Below are 23,354 nucleotides of genomic sequence, written 5' to 3'. Positions count from 1 at the left end.
GATTTCTCAGTTGATCCTTTAGACGATTTTAAGGTAATCTTAAGCATGAAATTCTTATGAGCAAACAAAGTTGTGCCAATGCTACATCTTAATGTCATTAGTTTTATGGGTGAGGAGTCTTTGTGCATGATCCCCTTGTCAACCTCACATCGGTTTGACATCCACATGGTTTCTGCTCTACAAATTAAGAGATGCCTCTAATGAAGTGATAAAACATTATTAGTGACAGTATAAGAGGAAAAAGAGGTGAAGCATTTTGAGAACATGCTATCAGTAGTCATGCTTGTGTTAAAAGAGTTTTGGGAAGTAATGCCTTCGAAATTGACAAGGAAATTACCACCCCAAAGGAAAGTTGATCATTAGATAGAATTGATGTTAGGGTTTAGACCCCTTGTCATGGTGACATACAAAATGACTCCACTCAAGTTAGAGGAGCTTTGAAAACAACTTGATGAGATGTTGTAGATGAGGATAATTCGACCATCAAAAGCGCCCTTTGGTGATCCTGTATTGTTTCAGAATAAACATGATGGGTTCAGGTGGATTATAGGATGCTCAATAAGTTGACCATTAAAAACAAGTACCCCTTGCTCTTAATTGCAGATTTGTTTGATCAGTTGGGAAAGGCATGAGTTTTCTCATAGGATTGCAAAGGGAGATGAAGCAAAGACCACATGTGTCATGCAATATGGTGCCTTCAAGTTCTTAGTAATGCCTTTCAGCTTGACGATACTCTTGTAACCTTCTCAACTCTGATGAATAAGATTTTATACCCATATCTAGATCGATTTGTAGTCCTTTACTTGGATGACATCATCATCTATAGTGATAGTTTGAAGTATCATGTGCAATATATGTGTGTGGTGGTTTAGACCTTGAAGGACAATGACTTGTATGTGAAGTATGAGAAGTGTTTATTCGGCCAAAAAGAAATCAGTTTCTTAGGCCACATTGTTGGGGATGGTCGTCTGAGGATGAACAACTATAAGTTGAAGGTCATTCAGGATTTGGAGGTACCGACCAATGTTTTCAAACTCTGATCCTTTTAAAGACTAGCTAATTACTACCATTAATTCATCGTAGGGTACTCTGCTATTGTGGTGCCACTAATTGAATTGTTAAAGAAGGATAAAAACGTGGAGTGTCAAAATGCATTTAGGACATTAAAAGAAGCCATGATGAAAGAATTGCAGTTGCCTAACCACATGAAGTCATTCGAAGTGTACACGGATGTCTTCAATTATGCCATCGAAGGTGTATTTATGCAAGATGGACATCCCATAGCCTACGAGAGTCAAAATTTCAATAGTGCATAGCAGTTGTATACAATGCACCTGGAGGCACTATTTGTTGGGGTCATCATTCGTCTACACGGACAATGTCTCCACGAGCTACTTCTAGACCCATAAGAAGCTTTGTTCTAAGCAAACTCGATGGCAAGAGTTCTTGGTGGAATTCAATATAATCTTAGAGTATAAGACTGACAAAACTAATTTGGTGGCGGATGCCCTAAGTCTAAACGCTGAATTGGTGGCTTTAGTTGGAGGAGACACCATAGCCACAGAACCTCACAGCGACCTCCTCAACAGGATTCGTGAGGGCCTACAAGAAGATCTGGCGGCACAACACCTCCTTTCTCTTGTGAATGAAGGAAAGACAAGATGGTTTTTGGCAACAAGATGGTTTTTGGCAACAAGATGGCTTGTTGATGATAATAGGAAGACAAGTATATGTACCTCAATAGGAATCCTTATGATGAGAAGTATTGAAGGATTGCCATGATTCTTCATGAGTAGGGTACCTTGGGCAGGAGATGACTTTGGCGTTGATCGAACGAGTATACTATTGGCTCCAGATGTGTGATGATGTAGATGAGTACATGCACATTTGCTTGATTTGTCAACAAGATAAAGATATCAATCAGAAGCCTATATAAGTACTAGAGCCACTTCCCATCACAAGTTAATCGTGGGAGAGCATATCAATGGATTTCATCATGCGCCTACCGAAGACAGAGGGGTACAACTCCATACTCGTTATGATTGATCAATTCTCTAAGTATGTGACATTTGCACTCGCTCCTACCACTTACTCGGCCAAAGACACAACCAAACTATTTGTGAAGCATGTAGTCTAGCATTGGGGCTTCTTAGAAGGCATTATCAACGATAGTGATGCTCGTTTCACAAGCAAGTTTTGGAGAAAAGTTTTTTGGCTATTAGGACCTACATTTCATTTCTTTACTAGCTTATATCCCAAAATGGATGACCACACTGAATGCATCAATGGGATGTTAGAAGAGTACCTACGACACTTTGTCAACTGTAATCAGAAGAATTAGATAAAGTTGCTTGATATCGCTCAACTCTACTATAATCTTCAGAGGAGCGAAGCCTCATGTCACAACGCCCCCTTCGATATTACTACTGGGCAACAATCGTTTACGCCCCATTACATAGCCACCCAAGGTCGAGGAAAGGTTTCCTTCGCTTATCAATTTATTAAGAGCTAGCACGATTAAACTAAAACAATGGTTCACCTATAATTACTGTCATTAGAGAAAGGCACTTTAATTTTATGGAAATAAAATCCCCCTACAAGAATTCAAGAATACCATAATCCTATGTTATATGACTATGAGCATATAAACCCACATCACAATTTCACTAAAAAAATCTAATTTTTTCAGGAATTATTTGTGATAAATGCACAAAACATGATAATCTCATTAAAATTTGAAAATTACAATTATTTTTCATGTTTTTTATTTATTTAAATTTCATAAAAAAAATACTCATTGTATGTTTTTCTTTGCCAATAAAATCTCGATAACATATGACTTTTGGCACATCGATAGAATAGTCCACATTGCATAGAAAAATGAGGTAAAAAAAAATCGTCTTGGAGCACAATCACTCAACTTATCCAGCTTTTTGGGGACAAGTGAACACGTCCAAAAACACTCACAGTCTTGTTCCCCCATATTTCAATATCCCAACTTATCCCGTTTTCCTGGATAAGTGCTGCACCGTCGAGGTAAAGCAAGTCAAGAACTCGAAATAGAGAGGCTCCAATTTCCGTGGAATCGTCCTTTCGGTTGCAGTTCTTGACGAACCAAACACGCAATTTAGACAACATTGGCGGCTTTGAAAGCATCCCCCATTTCTCTCCTTCACTTCCCCCTCCCTTCTTCCCAAACACACAGGAGAGAGAGCGAGAGAGAGAGAGAGATGGCTCGCCAGTGTAGCAGGCTCTTAGGGTTAGGATTTACGTCGACGTCGAGGCTCGGGGCGAGCCTCTGCAGAAGAGGAGGGCCGGAAGAAACCCTAGGCCTCGCCGCCTCCGCCTTCCAGAGCCGGCGTCTCTCCGCCGCTTCGTCCCCGCCTCCGGCCGTCTTCGTGGACAAGAACACCCGCGTCATCTGCCAGGGCATCACCGGAAAGAACGGCACCTTCCACACTGAGCAGGCCATCGAGTACGGCACCAAGATGGTGAGAGACCCCATCTCTCTCTCTCTCTCATCACGATCATCTGGATATGACTTCGGTTCTTTGTGATTTGGTTGTTGATCTGAGGTCTCATTTCGAATATTTGTAGCACGTTCTTGTTGATATCTGGTTTTTATAGAGTTGGTTGAATTTTGACCATTCGATTGAACCGATTGTTATCCGAATGGACTGTTTCAAAGTTTAGCGTGTTCTTTCGTGGCTGAATTGGATGAATCCGTATTGGTTTTGATTGTGTACTTCCGCTTGATGTTCTTTCTTTTATTGCGTTGTAGTTTGATTTGCTTGTGCTTAAAACAATTTTGATGTTGGTATATTCACGATCCGGATTGCGAAAAAACTGAAATAGATTAGAGCACAATAATGCAAATCACAGATAATCTAGATACAGCGCAACAGATGGGGTGCATTTTTCTCTTAGGCTATGCTTGGAATCTGGCAGCTGGGATGGGTGCTTATGCATTTGGTAGATACATGGTCAAACTGCCTTGGTGGTGGGTGTTTGGAAACTGGTAGCTGGATGGGAGTTTATGCATTTGGGAGAGGAAGTGAGACTGTCTCCCCTTTAGATTCGCACTAAAGAGTAGATTTGGCAGCTACCACTTTTCCAAATGCATAAACTCCCCAGGACTACCAATTTCCAAGTGATAAGTCCCAGATTGAGGACATATCCTTATTGGCGAATCTGAATGTCACTTAGGTTTCTACTTAGGTGAGGCCAGGGCAATCACGGCCCATTTCTTGTGTCATTGCTGATGCTTTTGATAATATCGTCTTTTGGTATGTGACTGTGCACCGATGCATTAGGCAGTACACATCTGCCTTTCTAATATCCTGTGTTAAGGGAAGGATCGTAGGTGTTCCTAGGTTTCTCTTTTTGTCCCCATGTAAAGCTGACCGCTTGGAGTGTTGTGCATACTCTAATCATGAAATTGATTATTGTTGTTTTGGCCACAATGTGTCACGTCATCCAAGTTTTTGATGTTCCTGCAGGGCTGGAACGATGCTTATTCAGAAACATCCCTAAATACTCTAGCTGAAGATGCCTCACCTCACACTTAGAGAAGTTCCATGTGGCATTAACCATACTTTTGTTGTTCTTTATGCCAATTGATTTGCAATATGGCTATACAGATCTTAGTTACAGTTATTGTCAATAAATTGAATCTATCATATTAAAATAAAGCTTCAAATTTATTTAATGTAATTTATCATCTGTTCTCAATTAACATCAAGGCTGTGGTATTTATGTTATATTTTACAAGAGCTTTATTTTTAAAAAGAACAATGGTTGTTTTGATTTTTCTGAGATTTAACTTTTCTTCTACAAAAATTGTCTGTTTTTTTCCCAATGTTTTCTTGAGGAAAGAAAGTTTATCTTTTCAATTCTCTAAAAATTAACCTTCTAATATTTTCCTGATAAAAAAAACGGGTTCTATGCTTTGAATGCAAAAGACCTGCTGGTGTGTGGATACTTCAGCTAAAAACACCACATATCATTGGCATGCTATATAAGTAGGCTGCCGGGTTCTGTGATTTGGGAACACTTATTCGATGGCCAAGTTTTATTCCTGTTCCTCAGAATAGGTAGACCTTCTTCTGACTCTCTGACTTTTTCTGTCTCCTTTTCTTTCATTTTGCTTGCAGAAACCGTTATCATCAATTCATTGATTTGTTATTAGTAGTAGTTAATTTTCTGTTGGGCACAACTCCTCTCCCCCTTCTTTATAGCGGGAAGGTCAGTGAAATGTCTGAATGTCATAAAGGAATTGTAAATTTGTGCTTTGAGATTTTTTTTTTTTCTTTTGAATTATTCGTGTCATGCAATATGATGTAATACAAATCTTTGTTTAATTTTCTTGTCCATGTTTTAAACAGGTTGGTGGGGTAACACCGAAAAAGGGTGGAACGGAACACCTAGGGCTTCCTGTTTTCAATACTGTTGCAGAAGCAAAGGCTGAAGCAAAGGCAAATGCTTCTGTTATTTACGTTCCCCCACCATTTGCTGCAGCTGCTATTTTGGAAGCAATGGAAGCTGAGTTAGATTTGGTTGTCTGCATCACGGAGGGAATCCCTCAGCATGATATGGTAACTTTTGTCTTATTCTATATTCTGATCAAAGATTTTCACAATCTTTTTTTTTTTGGTATCCAAGAATCAGGTATAATAAAATCTAACCCCATGGGTTTGCTTCTTTTGTACAATCTACAAGTTACAAAAGTGATCACTTTAAGTTTTCAACTATGATACTGCAACACAGCAGTTCGGCTGCCGTACCCGTGTCAACACACGTCGACACGGATACGGGTACCGGGCGCAGTGCGGGTATGCCGCGGGTCGGGTCCCGCACTGTGCCAGGTTGGGTCTAATGCAGACCCGAACCTCAAAAAAGAAAAAAAAGAAGCAAAATCCCCCCCCCCCCTCTCTGGCTCTTGGCTTCCCCTCTCTCTTGTTTTCCCCTTCTCTTTGTCTCTCTCTCTCGGCGACTGCAAGGTCACTTGAGAGAGAGAGATAAACCTGGGGAGGGGGAAATGAGAGAGAGAGATAGAGAAAGGGGGGGTGTAAAACAAAGGGGTTGGGGGCAGGGGGAAACGAGAGAGAGAGAGAGAGAGAGAGAGAGAGAGAGAGAGAGAGAGAGAGAGAGAGAGAGAGAGAGAGAGAGAGAGAGAGAGAGAGAGAGGGTGTGATGGTGGAATGGCCCATACCTGCTGCCACCTCCTCCGCCTCCTCCATGTTCTTGTTCATCTTCCTCAGAGAGAGAGAGAGAGTTGGTGCCCCTTCCCACCCCCTTTTTCTCCTTAATGAAATAAAAAAATTCATTGAGGGCCCTATCAATCTTCATATTCTTAAAAGAATTTTTTTTACTCCTTTTTGTATTTCATAATATCATCTTCTTCCTCTTTTATTTAAAAATAACTAAAAGATTCTCTTTTATATTTTTTCAAAAACACACATATTTTTAAAGCACCCTCTTATTTTAAAAAAAAAATCATTTTACCCCTTCTTCCTTTTCATTTTATCCTTTCTTCCCCTTTTACATTTAAAATATTATTATTTTTTCCTTTCATTTAAAAATATTATATATATATATATATATATATAGCTGTGTCCCCGTACCCACATTTTTCGAACTTGCCATGTCGCACCCGCACCCAGGTGACATGCTTTTAAAATGTGATAAACTGTAGCTTTTCTACATCACAAGTTGGTAGATGAATTCCAAATTAACGACCATAATTTGCTCATTTTCATTTGATCAGCCTTTTTGTAAGGCTGTATCAATTTACATTAGGGTGTGGTCAGTTGCTTTTTTTTTGTTATGTTTGTTTTGTGAATTAGTTTTCTGAGGAACATTTTCTGCCAATATTTTCTCACATCTAACACTGTGAAATTTGCACAGAAAAGTTTCCTTATTTATGGTGCAGGAAAGTTAAAAATTTCTCAACCTATACCAGAGATGTTCTTGTAAAATTTAAGGGCAATTTCACAACACAACATTCCCATTTACTTGTAGATAATTTCTTAAATGGTGTATGAATTTTTTAAACAAATAGTCAAATCACTATGTAGCATTAGCTATAACCATTAAATTCCAAGAACAATTGTGGCCCATAGCCACATTTCCTTAGAAGGCAAGAAGTTGAGTGAACCTAATCATATCGTCTTTCTTGAAAAGCAGTTGAGGGTTTGTGCATCTACCAAACCTCTAATTATGTTTTTAATCTGGTTTCTTCATCCTTTACATTTTCCAGATTGAATACAGCCATAGTTATTTTATTCAGTAGTGTGGTTACAATCATAGTCACAGATATCAGTGATATTTTCAAAATATCACGATATTATCACTGTATTTTCAACAAACGATATTACAGGTAAAATATCACAATATTTTAAAAATATCATCGATTTGATAATATCATGATATTATCGTGGTAATATCGCGATATTATCAATTACTGTTACTATTTTTATTTATTTTCTACATCTTAAATGTATATTTCTTCTTTATTTTGCATTTTTTACTTATTTCTTTTATTATATATGTATTTTATTATCTAAATCTGATATTTTCTTACTTATTTTTGTTATTTTAATATAGATATTTTAAGCCCTGAGATTTTTCTGATATTTATCACCAAATCTATAATATCGTGATAAATAGCCTCGCCAAGATATAGCCTATGCCGATATTTGGGACTATGGTTACTGACTGGTTACAATTCGGTGGTACTTTCTGTTGATGTGGAGAAAGATGCTTCATTTACCTGTACATCTATTTGATTGTTATGCTATTTAGTTTATCTGAAGTTTTCCCAAATTATGGATTTTGAAAGATTTATAACACTGGCAGGTCCGTGTGAAGGCTGCTTTGAACAGGCAATCTAAGACTAGATTAATTGGTCCAAATTGCCCTGGTATTATCAAGCCTGGAGAGTGCAAGATAGGAATTATGCCTGGCTACATCCATAAACCAGGGCGAGTGGGCATCGTTTCTCGATCTGGAACCTTAACTTATGAAGCGGTATTATGTTTTATTATTTAAACATAAAGCAGTATGGTTTTTGTTATGTAAAGGTGGCACCATCCATCAGTTTATAGAACTCATCTCCTATTCCTTACAATTGTTAGGTTTTCCAAACAACTGCTGTGGGCCTAGGACAATCAACATGTGTGGGCATAGGAGGAGATCCTTTTAATGGAACAAACTTCGTTGATTGTGTGACAAAGTTCATTGATGATCCTCAGACTGAAGGTAATGTGTTATAAGGCTCTTTTCCTTTGCCCCTTGTCTCAAACATGTATAGCTTTATAAATTGGAAGCTATTAAATTTCCATAAGAACATGTGTACAGAAGTGTTGCTTTATATGCCATAAACGGATTTTGTGTTCATAGTGCATATTAACATCAACATATTCATCAGATACTCAAAAGTAAAAGTTATCTGCGGATGTATTTTGGTCCTATTAGCAGTACCTCTGTGGTCCTGCTTATGCATTTTTCAGATTCTCCTTGTCAGCTGTCATAACTGGTGTGCCTGGTCTAAGTGGTCTTTAGTTTAGAATCTTTAGATATACCATGCTACTGCATCTTAAACGGCCTAGTATAAATATTCAAATGTTAGGCAGATTGTCACTTGTTACATGCAATTATGTTGAAAGTTCCGACCCACTTTGATGTTGTCCGCTGTGGGGATTTTTTTTTGGAGGGGACAAATATTGATATGAACAAAAAGAATAACAATACATAATCTACAATTATAAGTATAAACTTCTACAAGGACCATGTTAAGAAAAACATAGATTTTAATATACATCTGTTGCTGACTTGTCTTACTAAATGGCCCCCATAAATTTTTAGTATACCATTTTATTAATTAATTGAAATTAGTTTACATTTTCTGTAGGAAAAAGGCATAACTTTTTATTGCCAAGAGTCTGGATCAGTGTTGTGAAAAGCATTGAGGCGTAGCAAGGCGCTCCACCAAAAACCGAGGCGAGGCATAAGCCTCGAGGCGTAAAGCGTAAGCCTCAAAAAAAAATTTGAAAACTTTAAAAAAATTATAAAAAATATCTAAAAATACAAATAAATAAAGAAATGCTTTATTGATGAAATAACAACCAATAAGAAATAGAAAATCTCAAATAAGTACTAAAAAATATGAGATTAACATATAAAAGTAACTAAAAACTGATTATATAATTGGAAAATATATGAGATTAACCAAAAAAAGTTAAAATATACTAAGAAACTTATTACATAACTGAAATAACTGGAAAATATATGAGATTAACCTACAAAAGTTAAAATATATGAGATTATTCTAAAAAATATGAGATTAACATATAAAAGTAACTAAAAAATGATTACATAACTGGAAAATATATGAGATTAAACAATAAAAGAAAAAATATACTAAGAAACCGTTTACATAACTGGAGTCACCTGTGGTGTCCAGTATCCAAAGGCTTGACAGTGTTAGCAAGCAGGGAAACCTTAAGGCAGATGGAAGTGGGATGTTCTGGGACTCGAAAAAGCTTGCTAGCTTCTCATTCCAACTCTCTGAAAAGAAGCTTATATTTGCATTTGATGGAACATCCAAGTCCTTCCAAACATCTGGCACATTGTCCATGCAGACAAATAAATTCTACAAACACTTGACTAAAACTAGATTGCTAAATGGAAAAGAGACACACCTTTAATTTTGTCGCTACCTGCAAAAAGTAATCGTTTCCAAATCAGAGACAGACATGGTTATAAAAAGAGAAACTATAATAACTATGATTAAGTAAACATAATTTTTTACTATTCCTCACCCAAGAGAATAATGCTGACAATGCTACACCAACTCCAACCCAAAAGAGGACTGTGAGAGACGAGAGAGAGAGAGACTGCGAGAGAAGATAGAAAAATTAAGGCCCCCGACCCTCGTTAGGGTCGGGGGCCCTAATTTTATAAAATTTCAGTTTTGGTCAAATGAGGGCTTTGACCCTCAGTTGACCAAACAAATGAGGCGTGAACGCCTTACCTCGAGGCGCACGCCTCAAGGTGTATGAGGCGTACGCCTCAAGGCTTTTACGTTTTATGTCTGCGCCTCAAGGCACAAAGGCCCTCGCCTTGAGGCGAGGCACGCTTTTTGCGCCTTGAGGCGCGTTTTTAATAACACTGGTCTGGATGCTTCCCACACACTTCCTGTATATTTTCTGATTTAGCTTTCTATATGTTTCCATGTGCTTTGAAATGATTGTTTTCCAAACATTGGAAGCATGCCTTACAAGCACAAGTACTGCTTTCGTGTACCATGAATGGAACCATTGGAATGAATTGGGCAAGGTGATACCTAGATTCAACATTTGTAAAACCTCTAATCGTTATATCGATTGCGTTGTGAATTGAACCTGGTCTTGATCAAGATAAAAAAGCTTGATGCTTAGACTGGTGATTATCTCTTGAAAAGATTTCACCTAGTTGGTTAACGACAGGGTTGTGAAAAGCGTTGAGGCGTAGCGAGGCGCTCCACCAAAATCCGAGGCGAGGCATAAGCTTCAAGGCGTAAAGCGTAAGCCTCAAAAAAAAATTTGAAAACTTAAAAAAAAAACTATAAAAATATCTAAAATTATAAATAAATAAAAAATGCTTTATTGATGAAGGAATTACGCTTTATACCTATACAAGAATATCCAAAAAATAATAAACAGGGCATGTTTGGGCTTGGCTCATTTACCAAGGGACAGAGCTAGTGACTCGTCTTCTTCTTGGAAGGACATAGGACATTTAGGAAGATGGTTTCTTGAGGGAATCATCCTTACAGGTTGCTGGTGTGTGGTGTTGGTTCAAGTCTATCATCTTTCCATTGAATAAAAAAATAAGAAATTCTTTTTCCTATTCAATAACAATGTTATGTTGACATATGCAGAGTTTGCTAATTTCATAATATTAGTTATTTGCATTGATCACCTAAAGTTTTCCTCTTTGCCTCAATGAAAGGCAAACCAGAGAAACTTAAGCCTCAAGCTCCTCTTCAAGACATAAACCAAAAGCAATTCTATGAGCAATACAAGTTCAGGTATCCAGCTTCCAAGAGGACCTGTACAAGTCATAGTGGAAAGCTACATGATCCTTCATGAACTGCAGAACAAGTGCCTTATAACTAATTTCAAGAAAAATATAATCAAAATGACTCATGGTTATGAGGAATGCTTACAGCCAGTAGAAGTTCTACATTGTAAATAATGTGAAACCGTACACATGAGCATTCAACATACCAATCACCTTTAAGGCTATAAAAGAACTTGTCAACCTGAAGCTGGAAAGTTTCATAAACTCAGACAAAAAACTACTCATAAATGTTCAAGTGGATTAGATATATAGTCAACAGACAAAACAGAAAGAATGAGTGGAGTGGTTCATGTAGATACTGATGAGTTGTGGAGCCTGATTCAGAGTTTTTGCCCTTGCAGTAAGGGGGCTCCAGGGGCTCCCCCCAGCGCGGGTCCCGCTTTTCTTATGGATCACACCTGATTTTCTTGGGATTCTTTTACTTTCGAAAGGCAAGCTCAGGCTAGGTTGACAGACATGACAGAGCGAGGTGGGAGAGAGCAGAGAGACCAGGGAGAGACGAGCAGAGAGGTGGGAGAGAGCAGACAAGAGAGAGCAGACGAGTGAGAGAATTTGCATATGCCTCACCTCAAGGCGCGCCTCGCCCTGAGACGTACGCCTCAAGGCATATGAGGCGTACGCCTCGAGGCCTTTACACTTTATACCTGCGCCTCAAGGCACAAAGGCCCTTGCCTTGAGGCGAGGCACGCTTTTTGCACCTTAAGGCACGCCTCGCCCCGAGGCGTACGCCTCAAGGCCTTTACACTTTATACCTGCGCCTCAAGACACAAAGGCCCTTGCCTAAGGCGAGGCGTGCTTTTTGCACCTTGAGGCGCGTTTTTAATAACACTGTCTCCAATCCATAAACATAGAGCATATGCTGGTGAATTTTCTTCTTCTTTTGAGTTGCAAATGCTTTTGAAGGCGAGATTCAAGTTGTGTGCTATACAGGGAGTCTAAAAAATATAAGGATACTTATTATCTATGTCACAGGGATTCGGCTAGCAGGGTGTCGCACCCGCGTCGACGCGACTCGACACGGGTGCGGGTGCGGCACCGGGTGCGGTCAACCCGTTCCTGGGTGCGTTGACCACACCCAGGATCATTTCGGTCCATTTTTGTTTGGATTTTTTTTTTTAAATTTGCCCTACGAAATGGGCTGCAGAATTTAAAAAAAAAAATTCTGGACAGCTGCTTGCTGCTGCTGCTCTTGTTTTATAAAGGGGCACTTGTGTCCACAACATCTGACGAGCTTTCTTGGCATCCCATGCTATTCCTGCCTCCAAACAATTAATTCACAACGTTGGAAAACATATTGTTAACTTGGAAATGATGATCCATCTTCCTCAAAAATTAAAACCAAAATTCAAGAGCCTTTTGAAGTCTTTATGCTTCAACCAACCAAATCCTTTTTCGTCAAGGATTTTCTCTCTCCATAATAAATGATAATAAATGATAATGATGGTGGTAGAGTAGAGCCTTGGTGGCTATTAGTATTCACTTTTCTCCTGACGAGGTGCTCTAGCCGTAGCCTTGTGTAGACCTCTTTTTTCCACATGTCAAATCCAATAAATTTCTTTTAGTTGTCATCTGTGTGTAACTGTATATAAAATAAAATTTGAAGAACCCTAGGTAGTGGCGTGGTAGTGGCGTCGTAGGCCTCGTGAAGACTCTCTCTCCAACAAACCACGTCAAACCTTTCGCTTATATTTTTTTTCGTGAAGACCAGGGAGTTTCAGACATGATTGAATCATGACAGTCAGCAGAACGCAGCAGGCTGGGTCGATCAGATTGCCAATCCCTTCGGTTCATCAATTTGGTCTCGTTGAGCTAAAGTACACAACAAGCAGAACGTGGGTAACAAGTCTTCATCCCCGACCCCCTTCTATATATATATATATTTTACATTTTTGCCCCTGCCGCACCCCCGCACCCGGGTTTTTTGGAAGTGCCGAATCCCCGCACCCGCACCCGCTCCCGCACCCGCACCCATGTGACATAGCTTACTATCCATACTCAATGCTGCACTTTTACAAACTGCAGTATTGTTTGTAATGATTTTCACTACTTTCTGATGACTCACTTCTTTTATTACTTCTATAAACAACCCCTTCAAATACTCAGCATTTTTTATTGCCCAGATGCATCATCTGCTTTCAAAAATATTGGGCCACTAAGCGAAGAAGCAATGAAATTAATCAGTGGATGCCTTTGAATATCTGTCCACCCATCAGAAACAATAAAAATTTCATTTTGTTCTCATGAAAACTTCTCAGTTTTTCTGAGCTTGAAGGTACATAATTACTCAAGTTACAATTTGTCAGTAAAGTAATTAAATCCTTTCAATAAGGGTTTCTAGCTGCATTAAATGAAAGTGAACTAGAATAAAAATATCTCCCTACTTTTTTATTCATTTTCTCCCTTCCATATGTATTAAATGATGCTTGTATGGTTCATCTTTCTCTACTTTCTACATCAACTTTTTTTTTAGCATCTTCTTGGTGGTTTGAAAATGGTACATTGATTGTACAAGAATCACTCATTGTCTTCTTCTTCTCATATTCATCTTATATTTTTTGTATTGTTTTCGCATTGCCTCATCAACTCTTTTGCATCCTGAAATGTCATGTCCCAATATCTTCAATAAAGGAGCCTTAACTCTTGTGTAAGACACAACATAATCTCTCTCACAAAGTTTGCATCAAAATCTCTTATTTTCACCACCTTCTCTGGTTTTTTCAAGTTTATCCACGTGTACCCATAGTGGCCCCTCATCATCACATGATGCAGTCAACAAGTGAGAATCAACAATACCACTACCCTTACCGGCAACACTAGCAACGAAACTTACATGTGGGGATGAGGATGGCACAAATTATTTTTCTTTGTTTGTGAGTCATTTCCCTTTGTCTGCCATTTTCGTCCTTAAAACAAAAAGAAATTATTAAAATAAAATTCATATGAGGTTCTGTAAAACCAAATAAAATAAAATTCATGCATGAGCAGGGCTGGGTTCAGCAGAGCCAGACCCAGGGGTTCAGCTCCGTCATACCAAACCTTTCTTGGTCTGGCTCTACTTAACCCAGGGGTTCAGCTCAGCAGAGCCCAACCCAGCAGGCCTGGGTTCGATAGAGGCGAACCCCTGGGTTCAGCATTGTCAAACCCAACATGGCTAGGTTTGACAGCCTAGGGTTGGGAGCCTAACCCAGCCAGCAGAGCTGGGAGCTGAACCCAGACCCGAAGATGGAGGAGGAAGAAGAGAAGGGGAAAGAGAGAGAAGAAGAAAGAGAAGAAGAGGAAGAGATAGACATACCTTGCAGTCGCCGGAGGAGGGCTCGGGGAAGGCTGCCACCGTCCGTCGAAGGAGAGAAGGGGTCGGGGATGCCATTGTGGAAGAGGAGCAGGGGAGGAGAAGGGAGAGGTGTCGGGGTCGGGGGGAGGGAGATTTGCCCTAATCCCCTGCCCACCACCACCACCCCTTTCATAGTTTTTGTTTTGGTCCAAATGGACTCGGTCAAAGTTAACCGAGTCCATTTTGGACAGTTATGACCCTGGGTGCGGTTGACCACACCCAGGGTCATTTTGACAGCACAGGGTGCGGCTCCCTGTTGGGTGAATCCCTGTGACATAGCTTAGGTCACCTTGGCACCTAGGCAAGAGCCTTGAGGATAGAACATATCTCAAGGGATCACCCATCCTTGTGATATTGTCATTTGTGCATGCTTGTCTGTGAATTGCTTCTCTTTCTTTTGTGTGAGCAGTCAGCTTATAGTTAATAGTGTGATCCAACTTTTTGGTTACATTTGGATAATGTTCTATCTGATGGATTTCGAGCTTATTCATTATTTACCATTGAAAATTCTGAAAATTAGTTAATGAATTTTTGCTCTATTTTAGTCGGCTGAACATTGTAGAGCATTTATTTGAGGTGGCTGATTTGCTGCTTAGTTCTAGACACTTGTGTATGATGTTAGTGTTCTTATAGAATGACCAATGTGGTTCATGCTCTGATGAACTTTTTAACTTGTCAACCATTATTCTTGCTGTCAAGTTCCTTTGGTTTAATCCTGCGACAAATTGAAGGGAAGTATGTAGTTACTAGTACTTTGGTAGGACTTCCTAGATGCCGAAATCTTCGTTAAAGTATGTGGGCTTAGCAATTTTTCTTCTATTTTCTGCCTGCAGTTTGTCAAATAACCTTATGTTTGTGCTTTCAGTTTAGATGCTAACCTTTCTGGAGCATTATTCAATTTTTTTTTGTATCACTTCCATTTCATCTTTTTACTTTTGTCGTATCAGTTGTGTGTTCTCACCAGATAAATGCAATAAATACCAAATTGCTTCTGTATGTTCTACTCTACCAGCTTTGACACAGATTGATGTTGTTGATATGCCAATGTTTGATTGGTTTGGGACATCAAAATTGATAAAAATTTTCATGCCACAAAGATACGATACATGTTTCTTAACAGAGCAAATTTTATTTGACCCAGGGATCGTCTTGATAGGAGAGATCGGAGGAACTGCAGAAGAAGATGCTGCTGCCTTAATCAAGGTAATTGAGATTGAATATAGATTCTCACTACAAAATTTTGGAGCAAATCAGTTCGAGACTTGGACACTTTGTACTTCTGATAGAGTAGATATCAAACTCTATTAGGTCCTCCATAATAACTGTACTTGTCTATGTCACATGGGTGCGGCGCAATTTCAAAAATTTTGGACACGGGGACTCGGCTATATATATGTATATATATTTTTAAATATATATATATATATAACAATAATAAGTCAGCTATAGCCCATTAGGGGACACGCTATAGCCCAGTCTGCAGTTGCACAGTCTGTGACTGTGCAGTTGCACAGTTTGACTATATATATATATATATATATATATATATATATATATATATATATATATATATATATATATATATATATATATATATATATATATAGAGAGAGAGAGAGAGAGAGAGAGAGAGAGAGAGAATTGATTTTTTTAGTTTTTTGCCCTAAAAATGGACCAAAATAGACTCGGTCAAAGTTGACTGAGTCCAAAATGTGGACTGACTCGGCCCCGGTGCGTTGACCGTGTCCGTGTCTGCACCCGTGTCGGGGCGTGTCGATGCGGGTGCGTCGACCCCCTAGCCGAGTCCGTGTGACATAGGTACTTGTACATACCTGCCAGTGTGGTGCCATGATGGCCTTTTTACATTAGATGACTCAACATAAGAACATTTATTTGTCTTTTGGTTTCAATTTCATTTGCACCTAAATTCAAACTTCTTGCTCTTATCTTGTTCTGCTGCTCTTCTCCTATTCTGTATTGCTTCTTTTGTCTTCTGTCCTGGAAAATACAGACCGAAATATGATGAAATATAACTGTTATGTGCCTTTTGTTACAGGAAAGTGGAACTGAAAAACCCATTGTTGCGTTCATAGCTGGGCTTACTGCACCTCCAGGTCGCCGCATGGGTCATGCTGGAGGTAAGATATTATTTTTATTATGATCATAGCTCTCACTTTATCAGTCATTCCTGCGATATTAGCTTTTAGTGGGGTGCAAATATATTGTTATGTATGGTGGAGATCTCAGTTGCAATTCACCCTACTGGACTATTTCGTTTAGAGCATTTTAAGATGGGCAATCTCATCTGAGAAACTTCCTCTGTCATTTCTAACCTCTTTATATGCTTCATAGTGTTGTATATTTTTATCCTACAGTTAGGTGGATGGATGGAAAGTGTTCTACCTTTATAATTGGTGCTAAATGCAAACATAGGGTAAATTAAGTTACTTATATTGTAATTTCAGTGATAAGCCCAAGTTTAACTCTGCTCTTAAAAAGAAAAGATGCAACAGTGTCAAAATGAAGACAAAAGGTTGGAGCTTAATTCTGCTCGCAAAATATTCATAGGAAACTCCTCAATCAAAATGAGCATGGTGGAAGTTGGAGCACTATTAGTATTGATGCACCGGCTTATGCAAATTGAGAAAAGAGTCAAGTACCAATGAGATATACTGCAAGCATGAAGACACTGGGCAGTAGTTAGAGGGAAAGGGATGTAGTCCATGATGAAAACACACAATACAAAAATGAACAATTGTACTATATCTTACAAAATCTAATGAAGTCATAGATTGTCAATGATGAACAAAAAATCTAAAACATGTTTAGGACATATAGTTAACAATTAATAAACAAATACATATTCAATATCAGAAACTTTTGCTCTCATGCATCGACCACAGGTTGACTAGATCATACGATGGATAAAATGGGCTGGTTTATATACAAAAACTAGTTAACCCATATCCAAAAGTACCGAATACCAGCACCCGTGTTGACACAATATGGCACAGGTATGGGAGCTTATTAGAAAGACCCATGGTATATACTTCATTGTTCCTCGTGCTTTCACTTTTCTGGTTTGGTTTGCTTATCCAATTATTTCCTTCCAGCTGCCACATCTAAAGATGGATCCTGTTATTTCAGTGGTTGTTTAGAAAGGTCATGAGCTTGTGTATGACCCATCCATATATCTTGTCTATGGCCTGTTGTGCCCTTTTCTCTTGTCTGGAGATGAGCCCAAGACCTGATGGTTAAGTCGCAATACTACTATGTTAAAATGATCTTACACGTGTGTGTCACACACACACATGCAATGGAATTTATGCATCCATACATTGATGTTAACAAATTCACCACAAATTTACGCCTGCAACAAATTTTAAAATGACACGATGGTTTCATGTGCTAATTGTTACTGCCACTGTTGTTTTGGTAATTTTATAAGAAATACATTAAAAGGTCCCAAAGTCCAGATAATAAATGGATCATTTACTTTTTATAAGATCACTTATATGCCCATGGTGGTGACAGTTAATTCCTAAAGATATGCTGTCATTTAAATCAGCAACTATGTAACTTTAGTTGCCAGTCTAGAACTGTCACTAAATAAGAGAGTTGAAGAATGAATGGACATATTTTGCTGATAACCTCTGGACGTGGTCTTTTTATTTTCATATCTTTTAATTCTTTGGCCTTTTCCAATTTCATATTTGGAAGGTTTCTCTCCTTTTAAAGGATATCCTTTGTCGTCTTCACTTACCATTTTTATAATAAAAGGTTACCATTCTTGTTCTAATTATGTCAAATTAAAGAATTTTTAAATCCAGCAAGTTTAATAGGCAATTGATGATACATTGTTAATTCATCTATAATATAGTCTTTGATATCTTTTTATGATGCAGCAATTGTATCTGGTGGGAAGGGCACAGCTCAAGACAAGATCAAGACCCTTAGAGAAGCAGGTGCGACAGTTGTTGAGTCTCCAGCGAAGATTGGCAGTGCGATGTTTGATGTGTTTAAGCAGCGTGGACTTCTAGAATAGGTGATTATTATCTTCTGGTATGCAAACATTCCCCTGGAGGGGTCATAAATTTTTTGTTTTCTACATCAGAGAAACTCTCAGAACCTTTAGGCTGAGATCAGAGTGACTGTCTCTAGGTCCATTTTTCGTCAGCTCTTCTGATTTATTTGTGGGAAGACTTGTGAATTGTAACCAAATGAAATTGGAGAAAATAAAAATTTCCTGTTTTTTTGTCTGCCATGGACTTGGTTTCATTTGAGGTTGCAAGTCTTGTTAACAACTTGTGGCGAATGCAGCTGTACTGTATGGGGTTATGCAGTTATTTTCTTAGACGCCTTTGCCTTTACTGGAAGTGCGAAAATTGCAATTGTATTTGGTCAAGTCTGTTATGTCTTTTATTTGCAGACAATCACGAGTCACTGATATATTGAACTTATTGTGATTTTATCTCAAGTAAATTGATTAAGCAGTGATATCATGACAAAATCCCTACGGCATATTGCCCCCAGCAGATCAGGTATTTTCTTGTGATTTTATCATTTTTTATTTCTATATATTTTTTCTGGGCCAGGCCAAGGGACGGTTAATAAATCCCTTGAGGTCCTTACTGCCCACCAGAGAGTACACCTAGCTTAGACCTTGCAGCAAGGGATGCCCGGATAGGTTTCACTGGTTCCATTTCAGGTGGCAAATCACAGTCACCCCTAACCAAGAAGGCGTTAGCACTCTGGGCCTAATTTTTATATATTATGATATTTTATGCTTAGATTTATCAAAAAATTTAATGTTTTCATTTTAAAATATCATGAGATTTTCCTTGCCTCAAGTGGAAAATAAGCATGGACATAATTTTTGTGTTACACGCTGGTAAATGCCACCTTATTACGGCAACAGAGGCATCTTTTGCAATTTGACGAAATTAGAAGACTGATAAAGAAATGCAGAGATGGAACATCTACGCCCAGTGTTCCTATGTTGTCACTTTATTTGAAAGGCACGATCCAGTTCCTATGTTGTCATTGGCAACATCTGATGGTGAGAGGAAGCAATTCTTGACAGCTAAAAAGATTATTTTCTTGTTTGAATTAGTGCACGTTGAACTGTTTGTGATTTTCCTTAAAGCTTTTTTATTTTCATGTTGGGGGCTGCGAGTGCCATAACTGTATTGATAAGCTCTTCTGTGAATTCCAACCTCATTCCCTCCTAGTTCTTGGTGCACATGGCAGAGAGAATGTTGGTTTAATTTTTATAATATGCATTCTCTCTCATGATTCTTGTTCTGGTCAGTTCTTGTTTGTGTTTTTAGTGTTTGATTCTTTAGTTTGTTGAAATGCTCTGCCCTCTACGCAATTGTTGATTACCTCATACCCATGTTTATTCGTTAACTTCATCTCATCATATAGAGAAATTTTGATTATTGGCGATGGATGAAATTCATTCTCTCCTTTTGTCTACATCTAGGGAGTAGCTATGAATAAATTGAGAACTTTATTAATCGTGGGATTGGTAATATTTTTCTCCTGAACTTTGAATCTTTTCCAAGTAGGCTCACAAACCAAGATAGGACCTCTCGCCATCAAATTCAATCTGTCCTTTTCCCTGTCTACTAGCAGCTTCACTACGGAAAATGAAAATGGTTGCACCAAACAGAGATTTTTCCTTTTTTGAGAACTTAGAATCTTTATATCATAAATAGAAACAAAGAAATGTACAGGCACAGGATCATTTATCACTTGTGTCCAAAGAAACTGGGCACAAAACAGAGTAACAAAAAATTGACTAAAAAAAGAAACAGAGTAACAATGAAAAAACAAAGTTGTGTTCTCAAATAGCTTTTGAGGGAGAGAGAATGGATGCCACCCAAGAAGAATTAAAAGCTTTTTATTTTGGATGAATTACAGTCGTCCATTTTTAAGTGGTTGATGCTGTTCATATAATAAGTGAATGGCGACAAAAATTCTAGTGGGGCCCATCAAGGTGTAGATCTCGACTGTAGCTATAGACAGAAAACTTATTGATCATTAATGCAACGCCAAGGCACATCTCCCTAAACCGAGCAGATCAGGTCCAAGGTATCTTGGATTAGGTCCATCCTCAAAAATGAACCGCACCCAAAAACATAGAATGTTTCTTGTTTTGGACAAATCTCAGCCATTCATTTTTTCAACTCATCTAGAAAGTGAATCACATCCAAAATTTTTGAGGTATCCATCTATATGGGGCCATCCTTTTTTACCACCTTTGGGTGCGGTTCATCTTGGCGATGGACGGCATCCAAGGTTCATCTTAGACAGTTTTCTGTACAAGGTCCCGTGGACCTGATCTGCTCTCGCCCCCAGGATAATTGTTGAGTTTGACCACCGAGGTGGTATCCCATGTGGTAAAAGGGGTCCTGTGTCAAGCTGAAGGCCCAGGATCGAATCCCTCGGTGGCTGTTGTTCTGGCAGGGGTCCTAACCCCAACTTGCCTTTAAAAAAAAATTTGTTGAGTTTGTTTGAAACAAGACAAACGCGAGGCTGACCATTGGCGGTCACAGCTCTCCAGCTAGCGGTTTGTTTCCTTTCCCTCCGGGTTTTGGCTCTTAAATTCCACACCCACCCCCACAAAATACCCACAACAGAAGCCTGAGAGAGAGAGAGAGAGAGAGAGAAGCCATCAAGAATGGACCATGGTGGCGGAATGAACGGGAATATGGGAGGGGAGAACATGGCGATGCCGCCGAGCCATGGTGGTGGAATGAACGGGATGGGAGGCGAGAACACGACGATGCACATGCACCATAAGATGATGATGCACATGACCTTCTACTGGGGGAAGAACGCTGAGATTTTGTTCGATGGGTGGCCGGGAGGCAGCCTGGGGTTGTACATCCTCTCCTTGATCCTTGTGTTCTTGGCTTCTTTGTTGGTCGAGTGGCTCTCCTTCTGCAGGTTGGCTCGGCCGAGAGAGCTGAGTCTAGCGGCGGGGCTGGTGCAGACGGTTGTCTACTCTCTGCACGTAGGATTGGGCTATTTGGTGATGCTTGCTCTCATGTCCTTCAATGGGGGAGTGCTGATCGTAGCAGTTGTTGGTCATGCGGTAGGGTTCTTGCTCTTTGGCAGCAGAGTTTTTAAGCGATCCAGGGAGGATGATGAGCGTGGGGTCCCACTTAGAACGTGCTAGATATATGCCTCTGTGAGCCACACAGCAGAACCCCCTCTCTCTCTCTCTCCAATGAGTTGTGCATCTATCATCTATATCGTTACCTCACTGCTTCCGTCTTGTTGATCTTGTCGTGCAATAATTTTTCTTTCTTTTGTTGTTTTTGCGAGTCTTAATGCAATTATGTATAGGTTAATGCTTGGTGAATAAATATGGTCCCTTTTAAAGTTGCTCCATGTATAGTTCATTCATCTATGTTTTTTATATTAGTGATTTATTCTTTGGGTTTTAATTAGATTGGAAAGGAAAGAGGGATCCCTGGCTGTGGTTTGGTTTCTGTAAGTGGGTCATGACAGAAAAATGTAGGAAACACCCACTTGGTTTGTGAGAATCACTATGGTGGTATGGATGGAGATGGGTTGGAAGGAAACAGAAAACCAGAACTATGTGATGAGATGGCGGGACATTCCATCCATGTGGTCTGTTTGTTACGGCGATTTGTTTGTGTGGCTGGCAAAGCAGTCGTAAGTGATCGGCCGGCCAATTAGTCATGTTGAATTGAGTAGAGAAGTCTTTTTTTAGAGAAGAATTGAGTACAGAAGTCGTACTGCAAAGAGAAAAGATCTTGTACGATAGCAATTGATTTTCCACAATTCAAGCGGTAAATAAGGTTAGAAATGGTCAACAAACAGAAGAGGGTACCCCTTAGAACCAACGGCAAAGATGCAGGAAAACTAAGATTGGTGTTTACCATGAATGACTAGTCGGTTCAAACAAGAAAAGATGGCAAGTTCAGTATGAATTACCACTTTCTTATAATATACGTAGGCTTGTTTATCTTGATCTTGCAAGATTCGAGAGGCTTTATTGAACCAGAGGTGATCTATTTCTGAAGCTTTTTTTTTAACTCAAAGAAACCACCCCAGCATCATAGACCCAGTCACGCTGCGCTGGCTCTGCCTGCCTTACTTACGGTCGCTATCTTAGCAGCGTAAAACTCCAGGGCTTACCTCTCGCCCCTAGCAGTGTAAAACTTCAAGGGCTTACCCCTTGCCCCCGGGGAGTCATCAACGCTTCGGCTTGCGCAGGGAGTGATGATGCTCAGGGAATTTGAACCTAGATCACCCACCTAGCGGCCTAGGCCCCCATCCCACTACACCAAACTAACTGAACCTTTTCTCTAACAAAACTTCCAAAAAAATTTGTACTTCACAATGGTTTTAGACCAGAGCATGGTAGGTGCAGCTAGTGCACGTCACCTTGTGTTGGGATGTTGCAAGTTCAAAACCGAATGGTACGGTTGTATAACTGGTCGGGGGTCTGCCTGACCCCATCTCGCCTATCCTAAGCCCCACTTTGATAAAAAAAAAATTATCTTGGAAATGGCAATGGTAGCAACTTAAGTACATTCAACTCCTTGGCAACTGTTCATTGTCATCTATTATTCACGCGTCCCAAGTTAATTGCAAGAGATTAAGGGGTCAGTAAGCCATTGATCTACATACGAACAAACACTGTAGTGGAGTCTTCAAGAGAAAAACTCAAGGACTCCTTTTTGATGATTTGAATCCGACGTTATGCAATATTTTGTGAACTTAAAACTTCTTAATTCCAATCATGCAAGGGCCGTAATCAAATGAAGCTGCTTGATTGAGCTGAATTGCCTTGTATTTGGCTGGTTAAAAACTTGTCTGAGCTTGTACTTGTTAATCCAACAATGCAAGCTCGAACACA

At 39.3% G+C, this 23,354-nt stretch overlaps 1 protein-coding gene and 1 pseudogene across 1 annotated transcript; both read left to right on the top strand.

The window, feature by feature from the left end:
* Nucleotides 1–3,185: 3,185 nt before the first annotated feature.
* LOC149839939 (succinate--CoA ligase [ADP-forming] subunit alpha, mitochondrial) lies at nt 3,186–18,719 on the top strand. Its single transcript, XM_090004282.1, has 7 exons — nt 3,186–3,491; nt 5,385–5,594; nt 7,858–8,028; nt 8,136–8,259; nt 15,597–15,658; nt 16,512–16,593; nt 18,361–18,719. The coding sequence occupies exons 1-7, from the start codon at nt 3,231–3,233 to the stop codon at nt 18,498–18,500; spliced, it is 1,050 nt and encodes a 349-aa protein (XP_089860408.1). The 5' UTR covers nt 3,186–3,230; the 3' UTR covers nt 18,501–18,719.
* A 2,421-nt stretch (nt 18,720–21,140) lies between these two features.
* Nucleotides 21,141–21,641, top strand: LOC149839938 (copper transporter 6 pseudogene; annotated as a pseudogene).
* The last annotated feature ends 1,713 nt before the right edge of the window (nt 21,642–23,354 follow it).

This window comes from Nuphar pumila, chromosome 4, assembly GCF_984573655.1.
Source record: "Nuphar pumila chromosome 4, dmNupPumi1.hap1.1, whole genome shotgun sequence".
Classification (NCBI taxonomy): Eukaryota; Viridiplantae; Streptophyta; class Magnoliopsida; order Nymphaeales; family Nymphaeaceae; genus Nuphar; species Nuphar pumila.
Note: the sequence above shows the minus strand (reverse complement) of the source record. Positions and strands in the feature narration are given on the sequence as shown.